At 38.4% G+C, this 27,282-nt stretch overlaps 1 protein-coding gene across 1 annotated transcript in view; it reads right to left on the minus strand.

Moving 5' to 3' along the window:
- Positions 1 to 3,668: 3,668 nt before the first annotated feature.
- The window catches only part of LOC132711605 (vomeronasal type-2 receptor 26-like), a 35,041-nt gene continuing 11,427 nt past the window's right edge, over positions 3,669 to 27,282 (minus strand). The window contains exon 4 of the mRNA XM_087893478.1: positions 3,669 to 4,564. Coding sequence (XP_087749604.1) covers positions 3,669 to 4,564 — 896 coding nt within the window. The remainder of the gene's footprint in view (positions 4,565 to 27,282) is intronic.

The raw sequence follows: 27,282 nt of genomic DNA on the forward strand, positions 1-27,282 counted from the left end.
AGGACAAGAAGCAACGGGTGGAAGCTAGTCAAGGAGAAAAGCAACTTAGAACCAAGAAGAAATTTCCTGATGGAACAATTGATCAGTGGAACAACTTGCCTCCAGAAGTTGTGAATGCTCCAGCACTGGCAAATTTTAAGAAAATGTTGGATAACCATTTGTCTGACATGGTGTAGGGTTTCCTGTCTAAGCAGTGGGTTGGAATAGAAGACCTCCAAGGTCCCTTCCAACTCTGTTATTCTATTCTATTCTATTCTATTCTATTCTATTCTATTCTATTCTATTCTATTCTATTCTATTCTATTCTATTCTATTCTATTCTATTCTATTCTATTTCTATAGAATGCCACTTCTGTATATTGGTTTTACTTCATCACATGGCAACCAAAGAGCCCACCTAGCAGACTCATCTAGCTGTTACAGAGGAACCAACACCATATGAATACAGTAGAACACCACATAACAGGAACCCAGGGCAGGATCTCTCCCCAAATCACCACTGAATGGAATGTACCCCAGGAAAAAGGTGGCAAAGCAGCATAACACAATGCTGCCCATTCTAATCATGTGAGTTGATACAGAAGGGAAGAATGGTTGCTTGTTTTGAAAAGCACATTGATCTAAAAAATGGGGGCCTGACCTCAAAGACCTAAAGATCTATCCATTTCTTCAGGCTCCATGGGTTCAAATGATTCCTAGATTCCTAGAGCAAGACTCCTCCAAAGGCATCAGCCCCCCACCTGGACCTGTAATAAGGCCGACCGCAACTGCGAACATATTTCAGCAAGTTTTGTCTGATAGATGCAAATTTGATTTGAAGTCTCATCTTTGAATCTTATTCCAAATAGTGAACAGTGCTTCAGATGAACCATGCAGCATGAACAACCCCCCAACTCCCCCTGAAACCCATCCAGATCCAGTTCAGTAAACATGGGGTAGAATAATCTAATGGGCACATTCTCCCTGAAGTGGTGGTAGAGAATTTCATAATAATAAGGGCACGAGCTGACTATGATAAGGGAATCACAAAGATAGCCCTCAATTCCATATCAGAGAGCTACAGGAACACCAGATCCTGTGGGTGGCCATTGCCCTATTCAGGCTCTGGATGATCTGGGATAGATCTATGGCCGTCATGATGTCCTTTGACTTCTGACCCTCATTGTACTCCACTCTTAGAGAAGGCCGATTGAAGTCTCCCATGAAATGGATTCAACTAATCAGAGATAGAAGTTGCTCTTAGTAAATAATTAAAAGGAGGGGAAAAGATTTTCAGAGCACTAGCCAGTCCCAAAGCTGTTTGCTCCTTTATGCCCACAAGGAAGGCTGCTGAGCCTTCCTTTCATGTCTTTCCAGTGGTGAGGAGGGTCCACCTCACTTACAGTATGGGGGGAGAATATTCCACAGGATTGGGTCAACAATAGAGAAGGCTCTCTTACTGGATTCCACCAGTATGAATCTTTTGGCTGACAGAATCCCCAACATACTTTTCCTGCTTGATATGATGGGACAGGCAATGGGATGAAGACCGTTCCTTAGGTAACCATGCTCTATGCCAAGTTACACACTGCAATGTCCCACAATCATACAATTGTCATCTTTGAGAAGGAAAATCAATGGGGAAGTGAGTGGGAAGTTACAAATTGAAATCTCAAGACCACAGAATGCTGCCACTTCACAGGATTATTCTCATAATGTGCCAGAAATGCTGTGACGTAAATTGAACACATCTCTTAGTTCTTGGTCCCAATTAATTTCTGTGAGTGAGATTACTTAGATTTTCTTTCTCAAGCTCATGCTTGAACAGAAATAAAACATGAAAAAAATATTAAGGGCCATATTTCAAACTTTATCAAATTCTGATTCAGATTGAACCTTAACATCTATCACTGACATAAAATCTTCTGCAGGTCATGCACTCTGCAACCCTGTGCTAGGATGAAATGGCAGGTCCCAGGTTAGAAATGGCCTTTAGATTGATGGTCTAGGGTATAGTGGCAACCTTATACCTAATGAGAAAGTAAAAGAGCAAGGGATCCACATAGATTGGTGGCCCTATTTACAAATTAAATCCCGTTATAGTAAGGATAAACAAGAAAAGAGAATAGAGATGGGGACAAATAGTTTGGATAAGGTATGGCTAGGTAGTGAGAACAAACTATTAGCTAAATTATACTCCTACCTTCTCGAATACGACAGAGAAGGAGAAATATTAAAAGACCAAATTATTGCTTGGGGGAAAAACATTGAATCTAAGATAAATCTTGATGATTGGGAAGAAATATGGAATAGCAATCTTAAACTGACGAGAGCAACAAGTTATAAGGAGAATCAGTATAAGATGCTATATAGATGTTACCTAGCACCATCTAGAATTGCTAAGATCTACCCAAATGCAAGCCCCAAGTGTTGGAAATGTGGTCACCACCAAGGTACCTTCTACCACATGTGGTGGATGTGTCCGGAAGCAAGGAAGTTTTGGGAAAAAATACAAAAATGGATCCAAGAAATATTAAAGGAGGACATTAACTTCCTCCCGGAAATCTATCTCCTGGGAATGCTAAAACGAGCATTTGGAAAGGACAAGAAATACCTGATTATTCATATTGTCACAGCTGCTAGACTATGCCAGATATTGGAAAGAGAAAAAAGGACCAACCGAGGAACAGATAGTCAATAAGATACTTGACTGCGCAGAAATGTGCAGATTAACATATGTGTTAAACGGAAAGGAGGATTCAGAATTTTATGCGATCTGGGATCTGTGGTATAGGTGGTTAGAAATTAAATGCAAAAGTTAATACTCATGTGGAATAATGCACAACGATTAGATAACCCTATATATTATTGTACTTTAATTAAACAGTAATCAATTTTACTCATAAGAAGTTTTGTACAAACTGTATAAATGATTAGATAATTGACTAGATACCGCACTTGTAAATATACAATATGACTACACGTTGCCGAACCGTTTAGTTTGAATTGTAATATGTTCTTAATTCAATAAAATTGCATTTTAAAAAAAAAAAGACATGAAAAAAATATTAAGGGCCATATTTCAAACTTTATCAAATTCTGATTCAGATTGAACCTTAACATCTATCACTGACATAAAATCTTCTGCAGGTCATGCACTCTGCAACCCTGTGCTAGGATGAAATGGCAGGTCCCAGGTTAAAAATGGCCTTTAGATTGATGGTCTAGGGTATCTTAATCATCCATGTTACTAAATGACTTGCAAAATATCTGCTATTCAGAGAAACAGGTCAAGAAGTTTTGAATTTCCACTGTTCAGAATCTACAATTGTGAGCACTCAGGTATTATATGTAACTTTTCATTCCTGTTAGCAAAATGATTCTGTAGAAGATTTTTTTTTATTCTTAATAGCAATTTTCCTTTAGAGAACCAACGTTATTGTCACTTCATAGAATGCTATAAATTTTTCCTAATTATGAAACTCTGCGCATGATTTTTCCTCTTGAACATGTTTCAGAGATGTTTGATATAAGATTGGGTTGAAACGATGATGACACAAAGCTATGTTCAGATTTACAGTACTGATTCCAGTTCCAGAAACTCCAGCATGCAATGAACCCTACGGTTTTTGTTGGAGTGGGGGGAAATAGCACGGAATCAGTGAGAAAATTGAACTTCATATTCAGAGTTATTTCTTGATTAATTGCCCCTTTATATTCAAATCAGGCCTCAGAACAATAATATAACATTTGGGGGAAAAGATGCAACCCAATAATCCAGCTGCAGAAGCCAAAATGGAAAAGATCTCCACAGCCACCATGTATTTTCCCTTGGTGCTCAAATAGGTGGGAACAAAGGATATCCAGACACTACAAAAGACCAACATGCTAAAGGTGATAAATTTGGCTTCATTAAAGCTGTCAGGTAACTTCCTAGCTAGAAAGGCTACTGAGAAGCTGACAACAATCAGGAATCCCAGAAAACTAAGAACAATATAAAACATAGTGGTTGAACCTTCATTACATTCTAAGACAATTTCTTCAGCCATGGAGTGCATATCAGAATCTGGGAAGGGGGGAGAAATTGCCAGCCACACTAAACAGATCATGAGTTGAGTCAAGGAGCAAGAAAGGACAATAGAAATAGCCATCCTTCTCCCCACCCATTTCTGCATTTTGGAGCCTGGCTTTGTGGCCATGAAAGCAAGAACAACTATGGTTGTTTTACCCAAAATGCAAGAAAGGGCTATGGAGAAAATGATACCAAAAGCAGTTTGTCTCATGAGACATTTCACGTGATCCGGTTGTCCAATGAAAAGGAAAGTGCAAAGGAAGGAGAGAAGAAGAGCAATGAGAAGGGTGTAAGTGAGGTTCCTGTTGTTGGCTTTGACAATGGGGGTGTCCTGCTTTTTAATGAAGATTCCCAGCACCACAATGGCGATGACAGAAAAGAAAAGACTAACAGTGGTCAAGGTGAGTCCCAGTGGCTCATTGTAAGAGAAGAAGGTTATTTCTTTTAGAATGCAAAGAGTTTGAGCCTTGTTTGGATATTGATCTTCTGGACATTGGAAGCAATCAACTGCATCTGGAAAAAGAAAAGTTGATGGCCAATTTCAAGAAATAGTCATGAAGCAGAACTGAATGTTAATTAAGGGGATTGATTTATTCCTAATTGAGCAATGCCTGTTTGCATTTAGTTCCTGACTATAAATGTGCCAGATGTTCAGAAATTTACATATTACTTGGCAGTAATTCTCCTATTTTTTTTTTTTTTTAATTTGATTTATATGCCGCCCTTCTCCGAAGACTCAGGGCGGCTTACAATGTGCTCAGCAATAGCCTTCATCCTTTTTGTATATTTATACAAAGTCAGCTTATTATATTATAAAATCTAATAATGATTTGCCTAATAATCTCATATCGGGGTGCTTATATTGGTGCTTTCTGAGCTTGGTTGTTTTCTTCCAAATGTTTCATTATGCAAAATAGGCAACATCATCAGTGTCAGTCCTAGACTAGCACTGATGATGTTACTGAGTTTGGGTAATGAAATGTCTACAAGAAAACAACCAAGTTTAGAAACCACCAATGACTCCTATTTCAACCCTGACTTGCAGATATTCTCCATTATTAGAATATTTTATCATTTAGACCTTTTTTTGGAAATAATGAAAAGCAAAAATATGTTTCCATTAAGAGGAGGAAAATGTATATTATGTGGTATATTATTATTTAATGGGATTAAACTCCTAAATTCAGCAACTGCAATCCAGTTCTATTCCTTTCCTTTTATACACATATATACTAACACAGGAGGGATGCGGTGGCTCAGTGGCTAAGACACTGAGCCAGTGGTGGGATTCAACTAATTTAACAACCGGTTCTCTGCCCTAATGATTTCTTCCAACAGCCAGTTCACCAAACTGCTCAGAAAGTTAACAACCGGTTCTCTCAAAGTGGTGCGAACCGGCTGAATCCCACCACTGCACTGAGCTTGTCTATTGAAAGTTTGGCAGTTCAGCAGTTTGAATCCCTAGTGCTGCCTTATGGGGTGAGCTCCCGTTACTTGTCCCAGCTTCTGCCAACCTAGCAGTTCGAAAGCACGTAAAAAATGCAAGTAGAAAAATAGGGACCACCTTTGGTGGGAAGGTAACAATGTTCCATGCACTTTTGGCATTTAGTCATGCTGGCCACATGACCATGGAGACATCTTCGGACAGTGCTCTTCGGCTTTGAAACAGAGATGAGCACCGTCCCCTAGAGTCGGGAATGACTAGCACATATATGCAAGGGGAACATTTACCTTTACCTTATACTAACACAAGCTCCTTTAGCATCAATTAGAAGCCATAGTTGGGAACAATCTAGAACAAATGAGATTGGAAGTTGATTTTTCGATTCTCTGAAATATTCTTTCATTTTTGTTATTTATAAAGCAATATCATTGAATAGAAGCTACTGTATATACTCGAGTATAAGCCGACCCGAATATAAGCCGAGGCACCTAATTTTACCACAAAAAACTGGGAAAACTTATTGACTTGAGTATAAGTCTAGGGTAGGAAATGCAGAAGCTACTGGTAAATTTCAAAATAAAAATAGATACCAATAAAATTACATTAATTGGGGCATCAGTAGGTTAAATGTTTTTGAATATTTATTTCAAAGAAAAACAGTAAACTAGCTCTGTAAGTGCATAGTGTAAACTGCACTATAACTAAATTACACAAGAGAATGTAGTATATATACCAAAAATAATACAATAACAATTTAATCTGATACATTGGGTTAAGTGATGTAGGGCTTGATCTAATTTCAGGGAAATTCAAGCCTCTGTTAAGAGATACCTGCATTCTTTCTGTTTCTCCCTTCCTTTTTCTTCCTTTTTCTTTCTTTCTTTGTCTCTTTCTTTCTTCTCTCTCTTTCTTTCTTTCTTTCTTTCTCCCTCCCTTTCTCCTTTCTCCCTTTCTGTGAAGAACCCCAGAAGGTCTTTGGTAGGAGGAAGAAAAGCCAGACATTTTGAAACGTTTTGTAGCTTACCCTGAGCAAGGATAGCTAGTGCAGGCACTTACAATAAGCTCACTGAACTCAAGTTCAGTGAATTTAGGGATCCCCAAACAGTGAGGATGAAGTGTGAGTAAAAGGGTTTACCCTTCCCTCCCTCCCCACCCTCTCTCTTTCTTTCTTTCTCCCTCCCTTTCTCCTTCTCATCTGGCATTCTTAGAGCTCCACTATTGATTAGCTTAGCCTGAGCAAGGATAGTTAGCAGCCAGCCTATTACAATAAGCGCTCAACTCAAGCTCAGTGCACATGGAAATCTCCCTAAACAGTGAGGATTTCTTTGTTTCTTTCTCCCTTGCACCCCCCCCCCACAGCCCATTTTTGCTTCCAGGGGGCTGCAGGGAGTCTTGCTAGGCACCCCCACATGGCCCATTTTGGCCTTAGCAAGCCTCCCTGCAGCCCCTGGAAGCCAAAACGGGTTGCAGGAAAAAAGGCATTTTTTCCTCACTCGAGTATAAGCCGAGGGGGGCTTTTTTCAGCATAAAAAATGTGCTGAAAAACTCGCCTTATACTCAAGTATATACGGTATTTGTAGTTTAAATATTAGCATTTTGAACCATGTTTAAGAGGACTGAATAGTCTTGCGCTGGACCATTCTTACCCTTCTGGTTTGAAATTTTCCCTTTTGCACATGGAAGGCAATCATAACAGCAAAATGGCTTCCCTTCTATTTTCATCTTTCTGTATCCTGGATAGCAATTGTCATTGCATACAGAAAGCGGCTGAACCTATCAAGAAGTGAAAGCAGGGTTTATTACAAGGCATGCATTTTTCTTCATAATATTCTATTTCAGTATGGATTTTACTTTTACATAATAAATGTTGGATGTGGATGTTCCAAAATCTCCTTGATTTAGAGAAATTATAGTGAATTACAGGTAATGAGAGCTAGAGTCAAAGGTGAAGGTGGGTAACCTAAGAATTGGAGAGGTGAAGATAGCATCATTTGGCCAGGCAAAAGTCAAGATCCAGAAGAAATTAGGGACTTCCGGTTTCCTTGTCTTCGGCGACGGCGGCGCTCTTTGAAGCTCCGCCAGCCCCGCCGCCTGTAGAGCCGCTTCGAGACGAAGAAGCGGCTCGAAAACTTCTAAATCCACAGGATTGAAGAAGGAGAGATCGCAGGGCACAGGTTGAGCCCCTGTAACCCCCCAGGGAAGTTTCTGGGGAGAGAACAGGCGTGGCTCCCTCCCAACCTGCTGGAACTCCGGGCGACGTGGGACGATTCTGCTTTTGCAGAACAAGCCGGCTGCAGGAAACTTAAAGCGAAAGAATCAGTTTTAATAAACAGCGAAACTACCTGAATCCTGAAATTTGGAAACGCAAGTATTAGCACTTTGTTGACTTTTTAATCTGAGAAAATGCGAGTGAGTGAAAGTGCTTTGAAAAAACATGGCGCCTAGCTTCAGAGTTAACGAGCCAGCGAGTGTGGATTGGTGAAGTTATTTTGTTTTGTTACAAAGTTTCCAAGTTGCTACTAAGCTGCCTTGCTTGTTATAAGAGAAACAACTGGGAAATTTTTTCCCTTTTCAATATTGGACTTTGCTTTATTTTAACCCTTATTTGATCAAATCTGGGGGACTTTTTTAGAAGTCTTTGTGCAGGAGGGAAAGGAAAAGGAACTTCCCTCTTTAGAAAAACTAGATCATGAGCCAGGATGGCTTCAAAGAAGCAGGAAGGGAAGGCATTAGGGGGGGGGATCCCCCACACACAAACATCAAACGCAACTTCCCCCTGCTCAACAGCTACAAACTCAGAAAAAAGAATTTGATGTGGGAGATTTAAAAGAATTTATTTCTAAAACTCTGGATGACAAATTTCAAAAATCTCAACAGGAGATAGATGATAAACTTCAAAAATCACATCAGGAATTTATGCAGGAAATTAATGAAGTTAAAGACATGGTGAAACAGAATCAAAATAAGGTGACCAAAAAAATATCAGAAGTGGCGTCTGGCCTGGCAGAATTTATTGGGAAAGTTGATTTTAAAGTTGAAGAATTCAAATCAGAAGTTAATGTTAAGATGAAAGACAATGATTATAAAATTGATGAAGTTGACAATAAAATGCAGAGAATTGAAGATGAGATTGTTATGATACAATTCCGGGCGATGGAATTTGCCATACGGCTTCGGGGAATTCGAGAGGAGGAGAGACAGGACTTGAGACAGGTTTGCTCTGAAGCCTTGGCTAAGATTTTACAAGCTAATCCTGATTTGGTATTTCATAAAATAGATAAAATTTACAGAGTGAACTCTTGGGTGGCCAGACAAAGACAATTGCCCAGAGATGTGGTCATATACTTTACTGAGAGAGAAATTAGAAATGATATCCTGCAAAAATCTTTTCACACTTCTGTACAAGTGGGGGGCTCACGACTTGAAATTTTTAAAGAATTACCTCCTAAAATGCTGAAAGCTAGAAAAGAATTTGGTTTTCTTGTTAAGGAATTGAAAAATTTACAGATACCCTTCCGGTGGGACGCACCAGCTGGGATAATTTTTAGATACAAGGGAGAAGGATATCGGTTGAATACCGTGGAGAAGGCACAACACTTTTACAGTACTATTCTTAAGGAAAGAACACCATCTCCACGTACATCTACAGTTTTGGAGATTAAGGAGAGTGAAGAGAGGCAATTGAAAGAACAGTCTAAGCAGGAATTAGAAAACGTGCAAGGTGCAGAAGGAGGTTTTCTGAGTGAGCCCTTGTTGGATTCTTCTCCAATTTTGGATTTGATTCAGTTGACTGAAGTTAAAGATCAACGTATAACTAGAGCTCAATCCAAGCTACTTAAACAAAAGCAACAACAACAACAGGAAAGACAAGACAAGAAGGCAGTTAAGAGTACCGTACAAGAGACTGGAGCTATGGGAGGAGCGAGATCGAAGCTCTCGGATGAACTTCAAATATTTTGCTCTGCGCTCCAGAAAGAGGCTGATGACCTTTAAGTGTCTATCTTGGAATGTCAATGGGTTGAATTCAGCACAGAAAAGGAAGAAATTATTTACATATTTGAAACAATTTAATAATGATATAATATGTCTACAAGAAACGCATATCACAACTCAAGATCAAAAATATTTGATAAACTCAAAACTAGGAGCACATTATATATCTTCAACTTCGCAGAAAAAGAATGGTGTGGTTATTTATGTAAATAAAAAATTAACAGCGAAAGTTATAGAAGCAGATCAAGATGGTAGGTTTGTAGCAATTGAATTGCTCACAGCAAATGGCCAAATTCTTTTGATTGGAATTTATGCTCCCAACCAACAACAGGATTATTTTTATAAGATGTTACATACTAAAATATTGCAATGGGACTACAGATCTATTTTAATTATGGGAGACTGGAATGGAGTAATTGATTCTAAACTAGATAAAAAGAGCTTGGCAAAGTCTAGAATTAGACTACCACAGACTTTTTTTGATATGAAAGAAGATATGGCACTAAAAGATGTTTGGAGAATACATAATCCAAATGAATTGGATTACACTTTCTTTTCTGATAGACATAGATCTTTTTCTAGGATTGATTTTATCCTGTTGTCAAATGATCTACTTGTTAAGACAAAAAGAACAAAGATTTTTCCAAGAACTCTGACTGACCATAGCCCTGTATGGATAGAAATTGAGATGGATAAGGTTGAGAGACGTTCTTGGAGATTAAATGAGAACTTGTTTAGATATGAAAAAAATACAATAGAACTTAAAAAGCATTTGAAAGAATTTTTTGAAATAAATTTGAATAAAGGTACCCCAATTGAAATTGTTTGGGACGCAAGTAAAGCTTATATGAGAGGGGTACTTATCTACATGAATTCTAAACATAGACTGTTCCGACAAAAGAAAAGATCTTAGTTGGAAATGGAAATAAAGAATAAAGAACAGTTACTTATTAAAAACCCAACAGATGAAAGAATACGAAGTGCTATAAAACTTTTGAAAGACCAATTTCAAATGCTTATGGTGGAACAAGTTGCAACAAGCTTACAATACGCGAAGCATAATACATTTTGCAACGCTAACAAACCGGGCAGATGGTTGGCTTACACATTGAGGAAAAAACAAAGTATACGGACTATTGATAGTATTGATATTGGAGGGAAAGAAATCTTTCAACAAAAACTAATTAAAGAAGCTTTTGTGGATTATTATACTAAACTATATGCCAAAGAAGAGGTGCAGAATGGACTTATAGAAAAATATTTAAAGGATAAGAGAGTTACAAAAATTACTGATCAACAAAAGGAAAGAATGAATTATCCTATAACAGAGGAGGAGATAACAGCAGCAATTAAACAGCTAAAAACAGCCAAAGCTCCTGGCACGGATGGTTTGACTGCAGTGTATTACAAAACTTTACAAGCTGAAATGGTGGGACAACTTAGAGATTTATTTTGCAATATTCAACAAGGGGGTAAAATACCCCCATCTTGGACAACTGCTTATATATCTTTGATACCAAAAGAACAAGTTGGTCCTAAAAAACCAGAGAATTACAGACCAATATCTCTTTTGAACACAGACTATAAAATTTATGCGAAGGTATTAGCCAACAGGTTGATGCCAGTAATCCAAAAGGTGATTCATGCGGACCAAGCGGGATTTATTGAGGGCAGATATATGAAGGACAATGTAAGGCAAGTAATAGATTTATTGGAATATCTTGATAAGAATAAACAGATTTCTGCAGTGCTGGTTTTTTTGGATGCGGAGAAGGCCTTTGATAGAGTGGATTGGAATTTTCTACTAAAGACTTTAAAAAAGATGGGCTTTGGGGACCAATTTATACAGGCGATCTCAGCAATTTATCAAGAGCAAAAAGCACAGATTATTATTAATGGAAGTTTGACGACAGAGTTTAAAATTGAAAAAGGAACAAGACAGGGATGTCCGTTGTCCCCACTTTTATTTATTTTAACATTGGAAGTCTTGCTAAATACAATACGGGACTCTAAAATTTTGAAAGGCATAATGATAAGGCAAGAGGATTATAGAATAAAGGCATTTGCAGATGATCTGGTGGTTACCCTATCACAACCAATGGAATCAATAATCCTGATGAACGACATTATACAAGACTATGGTAGAGTTTCAGGTTTTAGACTGAATTCAAAAAAGACTAAAATGATAGTCAAAAATATGACACAAGATCGTAAACATGAGCTTGAAAGGAGGGCAGGTTTCGAAATTGTACCTAAGGTAAAATATCTTGGAGTTCAGGTTGCAGAATCAAACATGAAATTGTTTCAAAATAACTATGAGGTGTTGTGGCGAGAGGTCCAGAAAGACATGGAGACTTGGAAAAAGCTGCAACTGTCTTTACTTGGAAGAATAGCAGCAGTTAAGATGAACATTTTGCCAAGATTTCTGTTTTTGTTTCAAATGATTCCGGTGCTTAAAAGTGATAAACAATTGAAAGTTTGGCAAACTGGACTTAATAAGTTTGTCTGGAACGAGAAAAAGCCGAGAGTGAAATTGAAAATTATGCAAGATGTTCCAGAAAGAGGAGGCCTTAAACTTCCAAACCTACAGTTATATTATGATGCAGCAGCTTTAACTTTAACAAGTGATTGGTTTGGAAGTAAAAAGGCTGGAATATTGAATGCAGAAAGTTTTGATCTTGAATTTGGATGGCATGCTTACCTATTTTATGATGACAAAGTTGATAAAGTATTTAAAAGTCATATATTTAGAGACTCTTTGATGAGAGTTTGGAAGAAGCACCGACTCAAATGGGATTATAAAATACCGCTATGGCTGGATCTTGGTCATACCTTGTGGAATACAAATATAATGTCACTCGGGGGGGTTTTATACAAAGAGGTTCTTTTTACAGATGCGGGCAGATGGCAGCTGAAGACATTGCAGACACTGTTGGACGAAGGGATTAACTTAACCTGGTTACAATATAATCAATTACAACTGAGATGGAAAGAGGACCAAAAAACTGGTATTATGTTGCATGAGGAAGAATTGGTTAGACATATAAGAGAGAAAGGTCCAATGCATATTAAAAGGCTTTATAATGTTTTGCTAGAAAGGGATTCAGAAACTGAATTAGTTAAAGATTGTATGATTAAGTGGGCACAAAATTTTGAAGAACCAGTGATGTTGGAAACATGGGAAAAAATTTGGGTTCAAAATGTTAAATTTACACAGTCGCAGAATCTGAGGGAAAATTTTTATAAAATGTTTTATAGATGGCATTTAGATCCTAAAAAGTTGTCATGTATGTACCCTAATGTTCAGCCAAAATGTTGGAGATGCGAATGTTTGGATGCTACGTATTATCATGTTTGGTGGACCTGTAGGAAAGTTAAGGCTTTTTGGATAAAAATATGGTGGGTCATGCAGAATGTTTTGAAGAAAAAAATTCAATTTTCTCCACAATTGTTTTTATTGGGTATAGTTAAGGGTTTTACACGGGGTGAAATAAAACTAATATTGTATATGATAACAGCAGCAAGATTGTTGATAGGTAAATATTGGAAGAATGAAGTTTTGCCTACTATCGAGGAATGGACTTTGAAGATGGCAAGTTTTGCAGAGATGGCGAAGATCTCAGCATATTTAAAAGATTGTTCACAAGAGACTTATGAATGGGAATGGAAAAGGTGGATAGAATATGTTCAGAACAAATACCAAACTAGAAAGTATCAAATAGCTTTTATTTGAAAATAATGTATTAGAAATATCTTAATGTAAAGAGACAAAGAGGAAAAATTATATAGGGGGAGGGATGGGTTCAGGTTTATATATCAGTGTTATTAGTTATGAGTACATAATAGGGAAGTCTGGGGGGGAGGGTTAGGGAGGGTTAGGGAGGACGGGAAGTTTGGGGAGGGAGGTGGGGGGGTGAAAAAAAGGGGTGAAAATGTAATTGTAAAACTTTTGCAATAAAAAAAAAAAGATCCAGAAGAAATTAGTTAGAAATAGAGATGTATATATTTTCTTTGAGTTTCAATTTCTTTCTTTCCTTTTGCCCCCAAAAGGACCAGAGGTTCTGTCTCAACTAGGGTTAACATGATCATTGATATGGGATTCCTGATGTCTTTTTGCTTCCCAGCCATATCAGACAAGTAAACACCATGTAGGATACGACCACGTTTAATGTAAGAGTCCAGTCAAAAGCATAAACTATCTGGGGTCCTTTTCCAATGAAAGAGACATAAATTCAACCTCAAACTAAGACCCATTGATGCTTATCTTGGGCCAAATTGTCTTGGCAGTAATAAGATCACATTCTTGTTCATAGATAGCACAAAATAAATTTTTAGTACTTTTGAACCTCATCTTTGAACCTGACTTCTTGCCCCTGACAGCTAATTGCCGTTTTCTGATGGTCATATCTTTCAAGTATTGATGGAAAAAAAGAAAATTAGCAGCAACAATTTTATCCTTCTTTACTGGCTTGATACTTGGTACTCTTTACTTACTGATAGATGGTCTGCAGAAGACATGTAGAGGACATTAACATTAGAAAACAAACCAACAGCAACTTTATAAAGAAGATGAAGGATCGGGATATTTCAGTGGTTATTTTGATAAGTCAGTCAGTTCAAATGACTGAATTATTTCCAATCGTTTGGAAATAAGGACTCTGAGGCTGAGCAAGAAAGAAAAAGATCGATCCCAGTAGTTGTAAATGATTTTCAGAGAACTAAAAAAAGAACTCAATAGGTTGAAAGAAGAACGAGTCAATCTCCTGAATTTAATAGGGATGGCTTCCCAGATACAATGATTAGCAAAATGGAAAATGTGAGAATCAGGATTCAAGGAAAGGGAAGACTAGAGAAGAAAAACTCTGTTTGACAAGGCTGAAGAAGAATAGGAAGACAACGGATTAGCTGAAAGGAAGAGATCAAAGCAATTTCTTGAATATCTGTGGAGTGATGAGTTATTATATCAGAATGGTGATCAGAATCCATATAGTGATTGTTGTTTCAGCAATAATAACATTCTATAAATATGTCTCCTTCTTTAAAATTAAAATAACTTCAAATTGCATGGAATCTGGAAATACAATTTGAATCAAATCAGTGTCACTGTTTATTAATTAGTTAAGGATTTTCCAAAAAGTACCCTGTTATATTATGGAACGTCTGCAGCATATGCAATAGTCATTAAACTGTACCCTTTAAATTCAGCCTACCTTGAAATCCTATCAAAAACAGACAGCAGCAATTGAATTAAGTTATTGTTGAAATCTATATTGATGAAAACAAGATGGGAAGGGAAAGAAAGTGCACAGTTTGAAATCTGAGCAGGAAATACCTGGTTAAACATGGCAGGCCAGATGATGTCCTCTGTAGAAATGACAACTAGCTTATCCGGAGAATTGGTTGGGTCGATCTTTCCAACTCTGACTTTAACAAAGCTCTTGTTTGGGAAGGTGACCCAGTTGATAATATCAAATCCAGTGTTCAAGTCTCCATTTTCATTAAAGGAGACTTGCTGTCCTGCAGTGTTATTAAATGAGATGGTTTTCAAATAGTGGTGGAGCTAAACAGAAGCAATGGCAGAAAATTAATGGGAAAAAAGGAAGGAAGGATAGCAGTGTAATTAAGTTGTAGGTCATCCATTTACCATAACTGGACATATCAATAGATGTCTACACCTTCTTATCTTTCTTGGTGACCTCAATCTATCTCTTATTAATTGGACTCTAAACAAATGTAGAACTGAACCCATACATGCAATCCTGTACAATACTGTTCCTAATCTGGGACTGGATCAACAAGTAACTAACAATACTAGACTCAACAACTGCCTTTTTCTCATCATCTGCAACAGTTTAAACTCAATTTATGGTCTACAAATAAAGGAACCTTTTTCCAACAATGACCACAGCATGATTGACTTTTGTCTCAATATACGACCTTACAAAGATCATCATAATGATGGGATCCCCAATTATAACTTTAAAAAAGCCAACTATGATCTCATAGACACCGACCTCTCATCTCTTGATTGACAAATTCTGTTCATTGGCTGTAATACTGCCAAAGACTATTTTAACATTTTTTCCCCTCAAAATCAAAAGAGTCATTAAACTATATATACCAATAATAACCCCCAATACCAGAAAAAACAAATTTCCCATAACAATAAGGAAGCTTCAATCCCCCCCCCAAAAAAAAAAAAAAATCTCTGGTGAAAAAACAAAACTGGCTATACAGCTAACTTTAAAAGCCGCTACAAAACCTTATGCTGCCAGAATCAATTACCACACTAAACAAGAGGAAAACCTACTACGCACGAAATCTACCCACGCTTTCTATAATTTTGTGAACAACAAACTTAAAGACTCGAGATCCATCCCACCCCAAAAAGGACCTAATGGTAAAGATTGTAATGATGAAGCCATTAAAGCCAACCTCTTTAACACTTTCTTTGGTTCAGTCTTTGTAAACAGCAATGGCTCATGCCCCACATTTCCTAGTTGTACCACAACTAATTGCAACGATCAACTACATATCGATTTTACAGAAGATAACATTGAAAAGGCACTATGCAGCCTAAAACCATCTCTATCTATTGGACCTGATGGATTACGTGCCTACTTCTTAAAAAAACTTTCCACTACCATAGCAGAACCTCTAAGCATAATCTATGAAAAATCTTTCAGGACCAGCTCCTTACCCAACCTATGGTCACTAGTCACAGTCACCCCTATTTTCAAAAAGGGTGAGCCCAGCCTAGTTGAATATTATAGACCAATCTTTTTATGTTGCATCAGCTGCAAAGTCATGGAATCAATCATAAACCAATCCATTACCCTCCACTTAGAGACAAACAACCTACTCTCTAACATACAATTTGGTTTCAGGAAAAAAATATCCTGTAATCTGCAACTCCTACACTGCAAAAAACATATGGACTACAGAACTCGATTAGGGCAAAGCAATAGACACAGTTTATATTGACTTCTGTAAAGCCTTTGATTCAGTAGTACATGACAAACTACTTCTAAAACTAAACTCTTATAGCATTTCTGGATCCCTGCATAAGTGGATAGCTGCATTCCTATCAAACAGGCAACAAGTACTCAAAATCGGGAGTGCCCTATCAAACCCTGCATCTGTTAACAGCGGTGGCCTCCAAAGCAGCATTCTAGGACCAATACTCTTCATACTATACATAAATGACTTTTGCAGTCATATTATAAGCAACTGCATTCTCTTTGCTGATGATGTAAAACTATTCAACACCACCGACAATGCTGCTAAGAGACTTTGACTATGTATCAGAATGGTCAACCAATTGGCAACTTCAAATCTCAACCAACAAATTGGCAAAATAAATAAATAAATAAATAAATAATAATAACCCAGAACCCAAAATACAAGCTGGGTGAATAAGACCTCATAGAAAACTCTCACTCTTTCTAGGACCTTGGAGTACTCATCTTTAATAATCTAAGTGCCAGAGCTCACTGTAATAGCATTGTCAAAAAAGCATTATGAGTTGTTAACCAAATCTTGCAAAACTTCTTCTGGTAATATTATACTGCAAAGTAAGGCATACAAAACCTTTGCTAGACCAATTCTGAAATACAGTTCATCTGTCTGGAACCCGAACTGCATATTGGACATTAATACAATTGAGCAAGTCCAGAGATATTTCACAATTAGAGTCCTCCTCTCCTCTGCACACAACAGAATACTTATGCCACCAGGTTTGAAATTTTGGGCTTAGATAATTTAGAACTACTCTGCCTTCAGTCTGACCTAAACATAGTACACAAAATTATCAGCTACAACGTCCTGTCAATGACTACTTCAGCTTCAACTGCAACAATACACGAGCACACAATAGATACAAACTTAAGGTAAACTGCTCCAAACTTGATTGCAGAAAGTATGACTTCAGCAACAGAATGGTCAATGCCTGGACCATTCCAGGCAATGGAATGCACTACCTGACTCTTTGGTTTCATCCCCTAACCCCCATAACTTTAACCTTAGACTGTCTCCTGTTGACCTCACCCCATTCCTAAGAGGTCTGTAAGGGGTGTGCATAAGTGCACCAACGTTCCTACCATCCCTGTCCTATTGTCCCCATTTATTCCTATCCATTTCCTGTATTCATAATCACATTTATACTTATATCCGTTATCTTATCCATGCTTGACAAAATAAATAAAATAGAATAAAGTAAAAATAAATGTTATTCCTCCAACACTCATCCTGGTTTCTTCTCTGCCACAGAGGTTTGAAGATCTGACAAGCACATAGATTCTGCAGTATCTAAACCCTTTCCTCAACATTGTTATAGGTTTGTTATCTATTCACCATTGCAAATTTTTTTAAATCTTGGAAAGATGAGGAAAATGGAGAGATAGGAGACTTAAAATCTTTATTCCAGTGTTTTCATTGGCCATACCCTTTGTTCTGCAGCTCATGGAATTACAGAGAGAACTGCAATGGGAAATGTTCATTCATTCTCTAATTACCTGCCATGCTTTTTGAGTCAGAAATGTTTCTCTCCCAACTTCTCTTATTCTGTGTTTCAACGTGGGGGAAAGCATGGCTTGTAAAGCATCTGCCACAGCATAGACTGTATTATAGATGCTGTAACTCTGCCCAGTCAGGGTGGTGTCAAACACAGACTTAGGTACATTCTCAAACTTCTCTTCTCCAGTGCACGGCTTCCCAGCATCTTCATCTAAATTATCTTTAGGAAAAGAACATTCAAAAACCTGTTCCCAAAACACTCTAAATAAATGGTCTTCCTCTACTGAAGTTGGCTTTATCATCTGAAGGAATTTATTGAATCCAGGGATCTCATTGGAAGAAACTTCAAAAGTTATAGCACCATGGAAAGCATCCATATTCAACATTTTGAGAAGGGAAACTGATGTAAACTCCATCTGAGCTGGCATTATCCAAACTTTATCTTCTCTCTTGACTGGTATCTCTATCAAGTCTCCAAAATAGGGCACCATTGTAATAGTAAAAGTGTAATGGTTTTCACAATATATGAAAATCACTTTGGCAGTGCTCTTCATGACAGTCATGAATAATTTACTGAAATCATTCATTATACTTTCAACATGATTGGTAAATGTTGGCTGGACTGTTTGTTGAATGAAGTCAAAGCAGATGCCTTTCTCAGAAAACAAAGTAACAGCATTTTGTATTAATTGTTCACCACTCTTTTCAGGTTGGAAACTCAGTCCAATCCATGTCCACTGTAAATACATCAGAAGCTGGAGAAGACCTACAATCTCTTGCTCACCATTTGGGAAAAATCGATGATAGAAAATATCTTGTGTCTTGCCATCTGTCGCTGGAGAAGATCCATAAATGAGCTAAACAGGGGAGAAAAAGGGAACATGGTTTTCCAAAATGAAATATTCATTCTTATTTTTGAAAATTCTATTCTTAATTTATTTATTTTTGTTGCAAATATTGAAAGTTATCTATTCATGTTCAGAAAGAATTTGCAGAATTTTTATGCAACAGCTCTTAATGTAGTTTATGTTCAAAGGGAGAATCATCAGAAATGCATTAATTCGGGACATTTTTACCACAGGCTTTCAGGTCTAAAGCTTCTAGATCCTAATTAAGAAAGGAAACCCATATCTACATTTCACTGGTTTTCTCCTCATAGGAAATAGAAGAAGTTTGAAGAAATAAAAATCATGATGTCTTAATCTTAACCTATGAAGATAAGATAGGACGAGCAATTGAAGAATATAGTTTGGGTAAAATATGTACCGCATCCCTCTTCCAACTTTGCTTAATTTTTATCTCATAATCTTTATGTATCCTGATATGAATGCATACCAATATGGATGCTTGTATGGATATAATTTGCAATCCAACAAGTACTGAACAGGCACAATCATTTAACCCCTTCCTATTTAATTGTTTCATATATATATATATATATATATATTTGTAATCTGCCTCCTACTATCCATTGTATTCTATCTGAATTTCAGAAAAGTACACTACAGATCAGAAGTAGAAAATATACAGCTCCCTAGCAATCAACATTGGCAACCAACATATTTCAGAGGTCTGAAATACAACTAATGCTAAATCTTTGGATGCATTCCTCATTTTCAGAATTTGGCAGAGGCAAAAATAGTATCTTATGCTTTAAAGTGATTTAATGCTATCACATTCAAGTTGATACAGAAACCCTGATAAAACATTCTAGCGGATGAAATTGCCCATGTCTACCTGGGATTTAATAATCCATTGATTACTCTAATTTCAGAAGGAGGAGGAGAGGAAGAAATATATAATAATTATAACAACATTCTTAAAATACCACAACACTCTGTATTTAACAAATATTAGCAAGTATATGTAATATGTATTATAGTAAATCAGTCAGCTATCTTTTACTTCAAGTAGTTTTCCTAAATACTTCATGAATTTTACAGTATAGTGAAACAACTATCTTTGGATAAGTTATAAGATAAAATAAATAGAGCCTTTTATTTGAATTTCTGTGCAATTTTGATTCACTTGTAGCAAATCACTACATTGTTACTTAAGTAATCATGAAAAATTCATGGAGAGGAAGGAAGGAGGGAAGGAAGGAAGGAAGGATATTCTGTACTATAAAGATCAAGATAACTATTCCTATTACTTCATCAAGTCCAGGAATCTTTTACTTCATTATTTAATTATGGTAATAAAATGGATACAGTAAATGAATAGATAGATATTCCTATAGAATTTAATAAAAAATAAGTCAAGAAATCAAATATATTAATTGATTCAGATTCAGATTCTTATTGAGGAATACATCTAGCAGAGTACCAAAAATATCAATTTCATCTACAAACTCATAGTTCGTTCATTCCTTTTTGGGTTGCCACTATATTTCCAAATCAAAAAATGTAACGTAAACCGGGGGGGGGGGAGATTATTTGTTGCTGTTTGTTAAAAATAAATTTAATAAAAGTAAAAAAGGGGGAGTACTTTTAGACTTGCAAGATTCTTCTTTGTAATCTTGTAATGCAATGTAATTCAGGATTTTGTTTCCTAGTCTGGAGAAACTTAAGAGCCGACATCAACCTTGGAAACTGGAGAGCATTTGGTCTCGTCTGCCTTTATGTTCCAAAGAATGAAGTTTGTGTGGTGGATTTAATCTGTTGACGTTTTCTCAGATTACACTTCTGATTTAGGCCCAGATTACTTTTATCAGAATGTTGAATAGATAGAATAGAGTAACAGAGTTGGAAGGGACCTTGGAGGTCTCCTAGTCCAACCCCCTGCTTAGGCAGGAAACACTACACCACTTCAGACAAATGGTTGTGCAACATCTTCTTAAAAACTTCCAGTGTATAAGCATTCACAACTTCTGGAGTCAAGTTGTTCCATTGATTAATTATTCTAACTGTCAGGAAATTTCTCCTTTGTTCTAGGTTGATTCTCTCCTTGGTTAGTTTCCACCCATTGCTTCTTGTCCTACCCTCAGCTGCTCTGATTGCAGCTCTTCCTCCTGCCTTTATCCTTACAATCTTTTATACTTTGTTCAAACAAACCTTACCTGAGGCATCTTATAGATATTCAAGATATTTGCCATGAAGGGAAAGATGGAAGACGTAGGTCCTGCAATCACAGAAACTATCCAGTCCTTGACATCACACTTATAGTTGGGTATGAATCTGTCCCGTGTTGAGAGAAGCTCCATTGAAGCCAAGTAGGTCCATTTTGCCATGAAATAACTATTAGAGATTTGAATACCCAGACTGATGTTGGATAATATATTACTGTCTTCATTTATCTCCTTTAAAGCAAAAACCAAGGCCAGGATATGTTGATAGTTCTGAAGGAAATATCTGTGATGAGAGATATATTACAAATCATATTTCTTTTCCTGAAGAATGTGACATTACACAACTACCAAATATAGCAATGGAAGAATATGAAAACTGATCACATCATTGTATAGTAGTGGAAATATTTTGCAAAGATTTTTTCAGTGTCTAAAAACATTTTTTATGAAATGGAAAATGCTCTTGGGATTTTCACTAGGAAATAGATGAATTTCTTGAAAGAACATTCATAATCTTTTAAAACGTATCTGCAACTCTTAGACATACTTCTAGTCTTTTAGCTTTAACTCCTCCAACTTCTTCTTGCATGTTGTTTTTTTTTTTTGGTGGGGATAGGCATGAAGGATGTGCTTTAAAATACAATTGAGGGCAAATGTTATATATAATTCTCTGTGGGGGGAATCATGATAGACCTTGATAGGACTATTATCATAAGAAAAGATGTAGAGGTTTCATTAGGAAAGACTGACATTTGTACTCCATGCATGCTCAACAACTGTTTTGAAAGTCATTCAAAGTGCTGTACAGCACAACTGTTCCCCAATATTAAGTGAAACAATTAAACGATTAACACGCAGTTAGTTACAAAGGATGATTTGATAGTAGAGCACAGATGATTCATTTAAACAGTAAGAAAATGGAAAAAATGACTGAGGTGAGAGCTATCGTAAGTGTGTTTGTGTAAAATATTTGTTTGCCCAGTAAGAAATGTCAGTGTAGTGAATCTATATTGGTTTTAGAATGAAGGAACTAACAGTGAGAAACAGAATAAATAATGTGTGCTGCAAGTAATACCAGTAATCAGCTATGCCCTATTCGAGAGAGAGATTTGGTTTAAGATATACTACTGTTAAGAAATGAAAGTCCTTACACAATCTCATCAACAAGTTCTTCAGATGGGTGCCTTGTGAAAGCAACTGGATCAGATACCATGTAGAATTGAGATAGTATCCCAGCCGTTATGAAATCCCCTGGCAAAAAATACTTGTGCTTAATAAGGGGAGGTTTCCCCACATTGCATGCTTTAGTACAAAGAATAAGGCATGTAATTCCTGACAGCAACACTAACAATATTGCCATCACGTCCATGGAAAATACCATCTTCTTCAAGAGAACATTTTGAACATTAATATGAACCAGATCCACCTGCAACCATGAAAAATAAGAGAAAAAAAATCTCAGTAATTAGACTAGCCTGTATAAATATCCTTTCCTAAAGAGCAAATTGCTGCAAATCACACATTTAATAGCACCTTTCAATCCTGAGCTGTTCTTTGATGTTTGCTCTCAGAATTCCTCAAGGATTTGAGAAGAAGCTACTCTACTTCGATTCTTTGGGTAATTACAGGGAAGTCAAGGGCCAGTCAGTGAAGCTCCTCAGAGATTTTCAGTAGAAATGAGAATGAAGATATTTATGGTCTGGGAAAAGATGCTCATAACTGAAAATTTTATAGGAGCTAGAGAGAGAAAAAAAGAAAACGCAAATCAACAAATGCTAGTTCTGTAGCTGTAAAGATTTAATTCTTTGGAACAATAGAACTACCCAATTTTCCCCTGTTAGGAAGCACATTAAAGTGTGACTTTTCCAAAACCCCCCCCAAACAAATGGACCCATCCAAAAGACCCAAAAAGAAATAGGATCCCAATAACATTTTTTATTATTTTGAGAGGTCTTTAAGCACTTTCCTTATTGCATTTGTAATTTATTTTTATCATGACATTCCTTTTTAATATTCCCAATGGGAGTACATGGGAACACTCCGTAATGCCAAGTAATAAATAAGCAAATAAAAAGAAATATAATTGTAGACAAGTTTTTAATTAATCCTTTACAGAGTGAATCAATTTCAGAAGAGAAATTCTTAATATTAAGATGGCCCTATTTTTCAACACTGTATTGCAAAATAGTAAAAATATCACTTGGTTCTTTTCACTGATTTCAAATGATTTTTATTCCATATCCTCAAAATCACATGATTTGAACCATTTCTTTTCATGTTTGATGACTGACATGAGTTTCCACCTGCTCAAACAAATCAATTATCCACTATTGATATTTTGTAGTCCTGCAAAAATACCTTTTTGATCACAAAAGAGGGGAAATGGGAAATCATCCTTCCTCTTTAATTGTGAAATCTAAGTGATTTTGTGATTTTGTGAAGGCGATTGAGCCAGTCAGTGGCTTTTGCTATCCAAGCCAGTGCTTCTTCTCCTGCTCCCCTTTCCTCCCCTTGAGTGGTGTGTAACTTGAGATCTAACACCTTGGATTCTCTCTTTTAAACTCTTCCAAGCCATCCTTTTGTTCTCCGCTTCAGCTCCAGGAGCTGCTACCAGCTCCCATCACATCCTATCCCTGGCTGAAGGGGGGCTCAGGAGAACTTCAGCAAGGGTGGCCGGGTGACCCTCGGGGCGGAGACCCCCTTCTTGGCTCCCTTAGCCTCTTTGAGAGCAGCTGTGCAAGCCCAACCCAGCCCAGTCTAGCCAGCCTCCTTGGTTGGCAGCCGGAGAAGTGGGATGGGGGGAGAGAATGTCCAAGAAGACCCCCAGGCTGCCCCGCTGTGCTTCTCCTGCCTCCTTGCCCTCCTTTCACATGTTGCCTTGGTCTGCAGACAAGACCCCACCCTGAGATGCTATCCCCCTAATCTCCCACAATCGAGTCTGGGAAGACACAAGTTGTTGGCCTTTGCCCGTCATACCATGTGAGCCCTGCTCATTTCCCTTTTGACCTGCTCTCCACCGGGCATCGCCTCGGCTCAGGAGTCGGACTCTGGACCCTCCTCTGGGGCATCCTTCCACCCAACTGAGCCCTAACAACTTTATGGGGTGGTGGGGGGAAGAAAATAAAAGTTTCTGGGCATTGGGGAGCTGCCACGTGTCAGGTTCTGCAGAAAAAATACCAGCCAAATGATGTTTAGGTTTAAAGGTTTTATCTTCTCTGACACTCACTGACCATCCAAGCAATAAACAATGCAAATAAAGAAGGGGTGAAATGCTCCCGGTTCAGACTGGATCGCCCGATCCGGTAGCGATGGCAGCGGGTGGTTTGGAGAACTGATAGCAAAAATCCCTGCACCCCCTCCCCCATGCCCAGCTGAGCTGCACGATCATCAGAGGCTTTTTTTTAACTTTCAAAAGCATTTTTTATACAACCTCTTCCGACGAAAAAATGCTTTTAAAAGTAAAAAAAAAAAGCCTCTGATGATCGCGCGGCTCAGCTGGGATCATCAGAGGCTTTTCAAAGCATTTTTTTCTGTAACCTCTTGGCCGAAGAGATGGTAAAAAAAATGCTTTGAAAAGTCTCTGACGATCCCAGCTGAGTTGCCTGATCATCAGAGAGGTATTTTTTAAACAGCCTCTCTGACGATCCCAGCTGAGTTGCCTGATCAGCAGAGGCTTTTCATAGCATTAGAAAAAATGCTTTGAAAAGTTAAAAAAAAAAAGTTGGCCACGCCCACCCAGTCACATTACCCCACCACCACCATCAAACCACTCCCACAGAACTGGTAGTAACAAATTTTACATTTCACCCCTGAAATAAAGGATTGACAGAGCTAAAATCCAGTACTTCCCACCATCTTTAAACAGTTCCTGCCACCACACCCCCTCTACTATATGCATGCCCTGTCACTCAGTGCTCCTGGATGTGCTGAGTCACTCTGAGTCGTTTTGCAGTTGTAAATTGTGCTCCTGAGGCATGCCTGCCGCTGGAGATATTTGAGGCAGTTCTGGAGGCCCTGCAAAGGGTATGACAATGTCCAGCTGTTTGCAGCATGGCTGCCTCCCCTGGGATAGGCCCATGTTGATCTCCCCGCCCCCTGAATGATGGCTCCGAGCTGAGCATTCCGGAGCTGACATGAGGCCGCTCTACCACAGAGACAGTATCTGGAAGAGAGAGAATATGGTCAGGTGATTTGCCCCCCCCCCCCGGTTTATCTGGGTACTTGTGGTGGAATTGGGCTACCAGTTGAGGTGCCGTAACATCTGTATCGGGAACCTATGAAGCCTCTGCCAAGGGGTAGCCTTTCCATAGGACAAGGTATTGCAGCCACCTCCTATGCCACCTGGTGTCTAGAAGGTCTTCCACTTCGTAGTGCTGTTCCCAATCTACTTTTACAGGGGGGAGGTGGTTGTACGGGACCCCTCCTTATATGTGACGGCTGAACTGGCTAGATCAGGATGCAGTGGAAGACTGACTGCATTTTCCCCAATAATTGAGGCAATTTTAACTGCACTGTGATGGGGTTAATCACCTTCACAATAGTCCAATGAATTTAGGGCCAAGTTTCCTGCAGGGCACAGATAACTTTAGGTATTCGGTAAAAAAGAAAACCATCTGCCCTGATTGACATTCAAACGTCCATACCACTGGACAACCAGGGCATGGAGTTTTTTTGAGATGTTTTGTTTTCAAGAGATCAGGCAGAGGGAGAGCTACTTGGGCAAAAGATGGGATGAACTGGTGATAGAATTAGAGAACCCAAAAAAACTCGGTAGCTGTTTGTGAGTTTTTGGGGCTTGCCAGTCCAACACCACCTTTACCTTTGCAGGATCCCTTTCAACATCCTTAGGTGAGATATGGAACCCAAGATAATCCAGCCGTGACCAGTGGAATTCACATTTCGGTAATTTTATGTATAATTGCACTGCTAGTAGCTTTTTTAGGACCTGACGCACTAGGGAGACATGTTCCTCCATTGTCCTGGTATATATCAAAATATCGACTAGGTAGGCAAGCATTCCTTTGTATAAATGTTCATGCAACGCCTCATTGATGGGCTACATGAACACAGCTGGAGCTTCCTGGAGGCCAAAGGGCATACCTCTGAACTGGTAGCTGCCCAGGGGACAATTAAAGGCTGTTTTCCATTCGTCTCCTTATTCCCCATTGCCCATATTCTTATCCGGTAATACACCACCCTGATATCTAATTTAGTGAAAACATGGCCCTCTGCCAACCAGGCCAATATATCCTTCATCAACAGGAGAGGATATAAGTCATGGGTCCTCAAACTATGGCCCGTGGGCCACATGCAGCCCACTGAACCAATTAATCCAGCCCGCAGAGCACCACGAGGTTGCTCCATCCACATCACCCCACCCACCCTTCAGCAGAGCACAGGACTTGCCTTCGAGAGACCTGCGGGCTGGAACCAAAAGGTAAGCTCAACAATTTTAGCTTGCAGAATGCTTGTGGGGGGTGGGGGGTGGGTGGGTTTAGAAGAGGCAAAAAAACAGCCAAAAATGGCCCATATTTGCCCAAAAAATGAGCCATTTTTGCCTGGTTTTAGCCTGCAGAATGCTTGTGGAGGTGGGAGGGGTTAGAAGAGGCAAAAAACAGGCAAAAATGGCCCATTTTTCACCTTCACCGCCTCCATAAGATAGATAGATAGATAGATAGATAGATAGATAGATAGATAGATAGATGATAGATAGGGAGGGAGGGAGGGAGAGAGAGGGAGGGAGGGAGGGGAGAGGGAGAGAGGGAGGGAGGGAAGAAAAGAGAAAGAAAAAGAGGGAGAGAGAAGGAGAGAGAGAGAGAGAAACAAAGAGACAGAGAGACAGAAAGAGAGAGGAAGAGAGAAGGAGAGGGAGAGAGACAAAGAGAGACACACAGAGAGAAATTGAGAAAGAAAATGAAAGAGAAAGGGGGAGAGAGAGAAAGAGAGAGAGAGAAAGAGAGAGAAAGAAGGGAGAGAGAAGGAGAGAGAGAAGGAGAGAGAGAAGGAGAGGGGGAGGGAGAGAGAGAGAGAGAAAGAGAGAGAAAGGGAGCGAGAGAGAGGGAGAGAGACAAAAAGAGACAGACAGAGAGAAAGAGAGAGAGAAAAAAGAAAAAGAGAGGGAGAGAGAGGAGGAAAGAGAGAGAGACAAAGAGATAGAGAGAGACATAGAGAGATTTCTCAAGCTCCTTGGGGCTGAGAAGAATTGCAGCAAAA

This window comes from Pantherophis guttatus, chromosome 4 (assembly GCF_059756535.1).
Source record: "Pantherophis guttatus breed Tessera chromosome 4, ASM5975653v1, whole genome shotgun sequence".
In the NCBI taxonomy this organism is placed as follows: Eukaryota; Metazoa; Chordata; class Lepidosauria; order Squamata; family Colubridae; genus Pantherophis; species Pantherophis guttatus.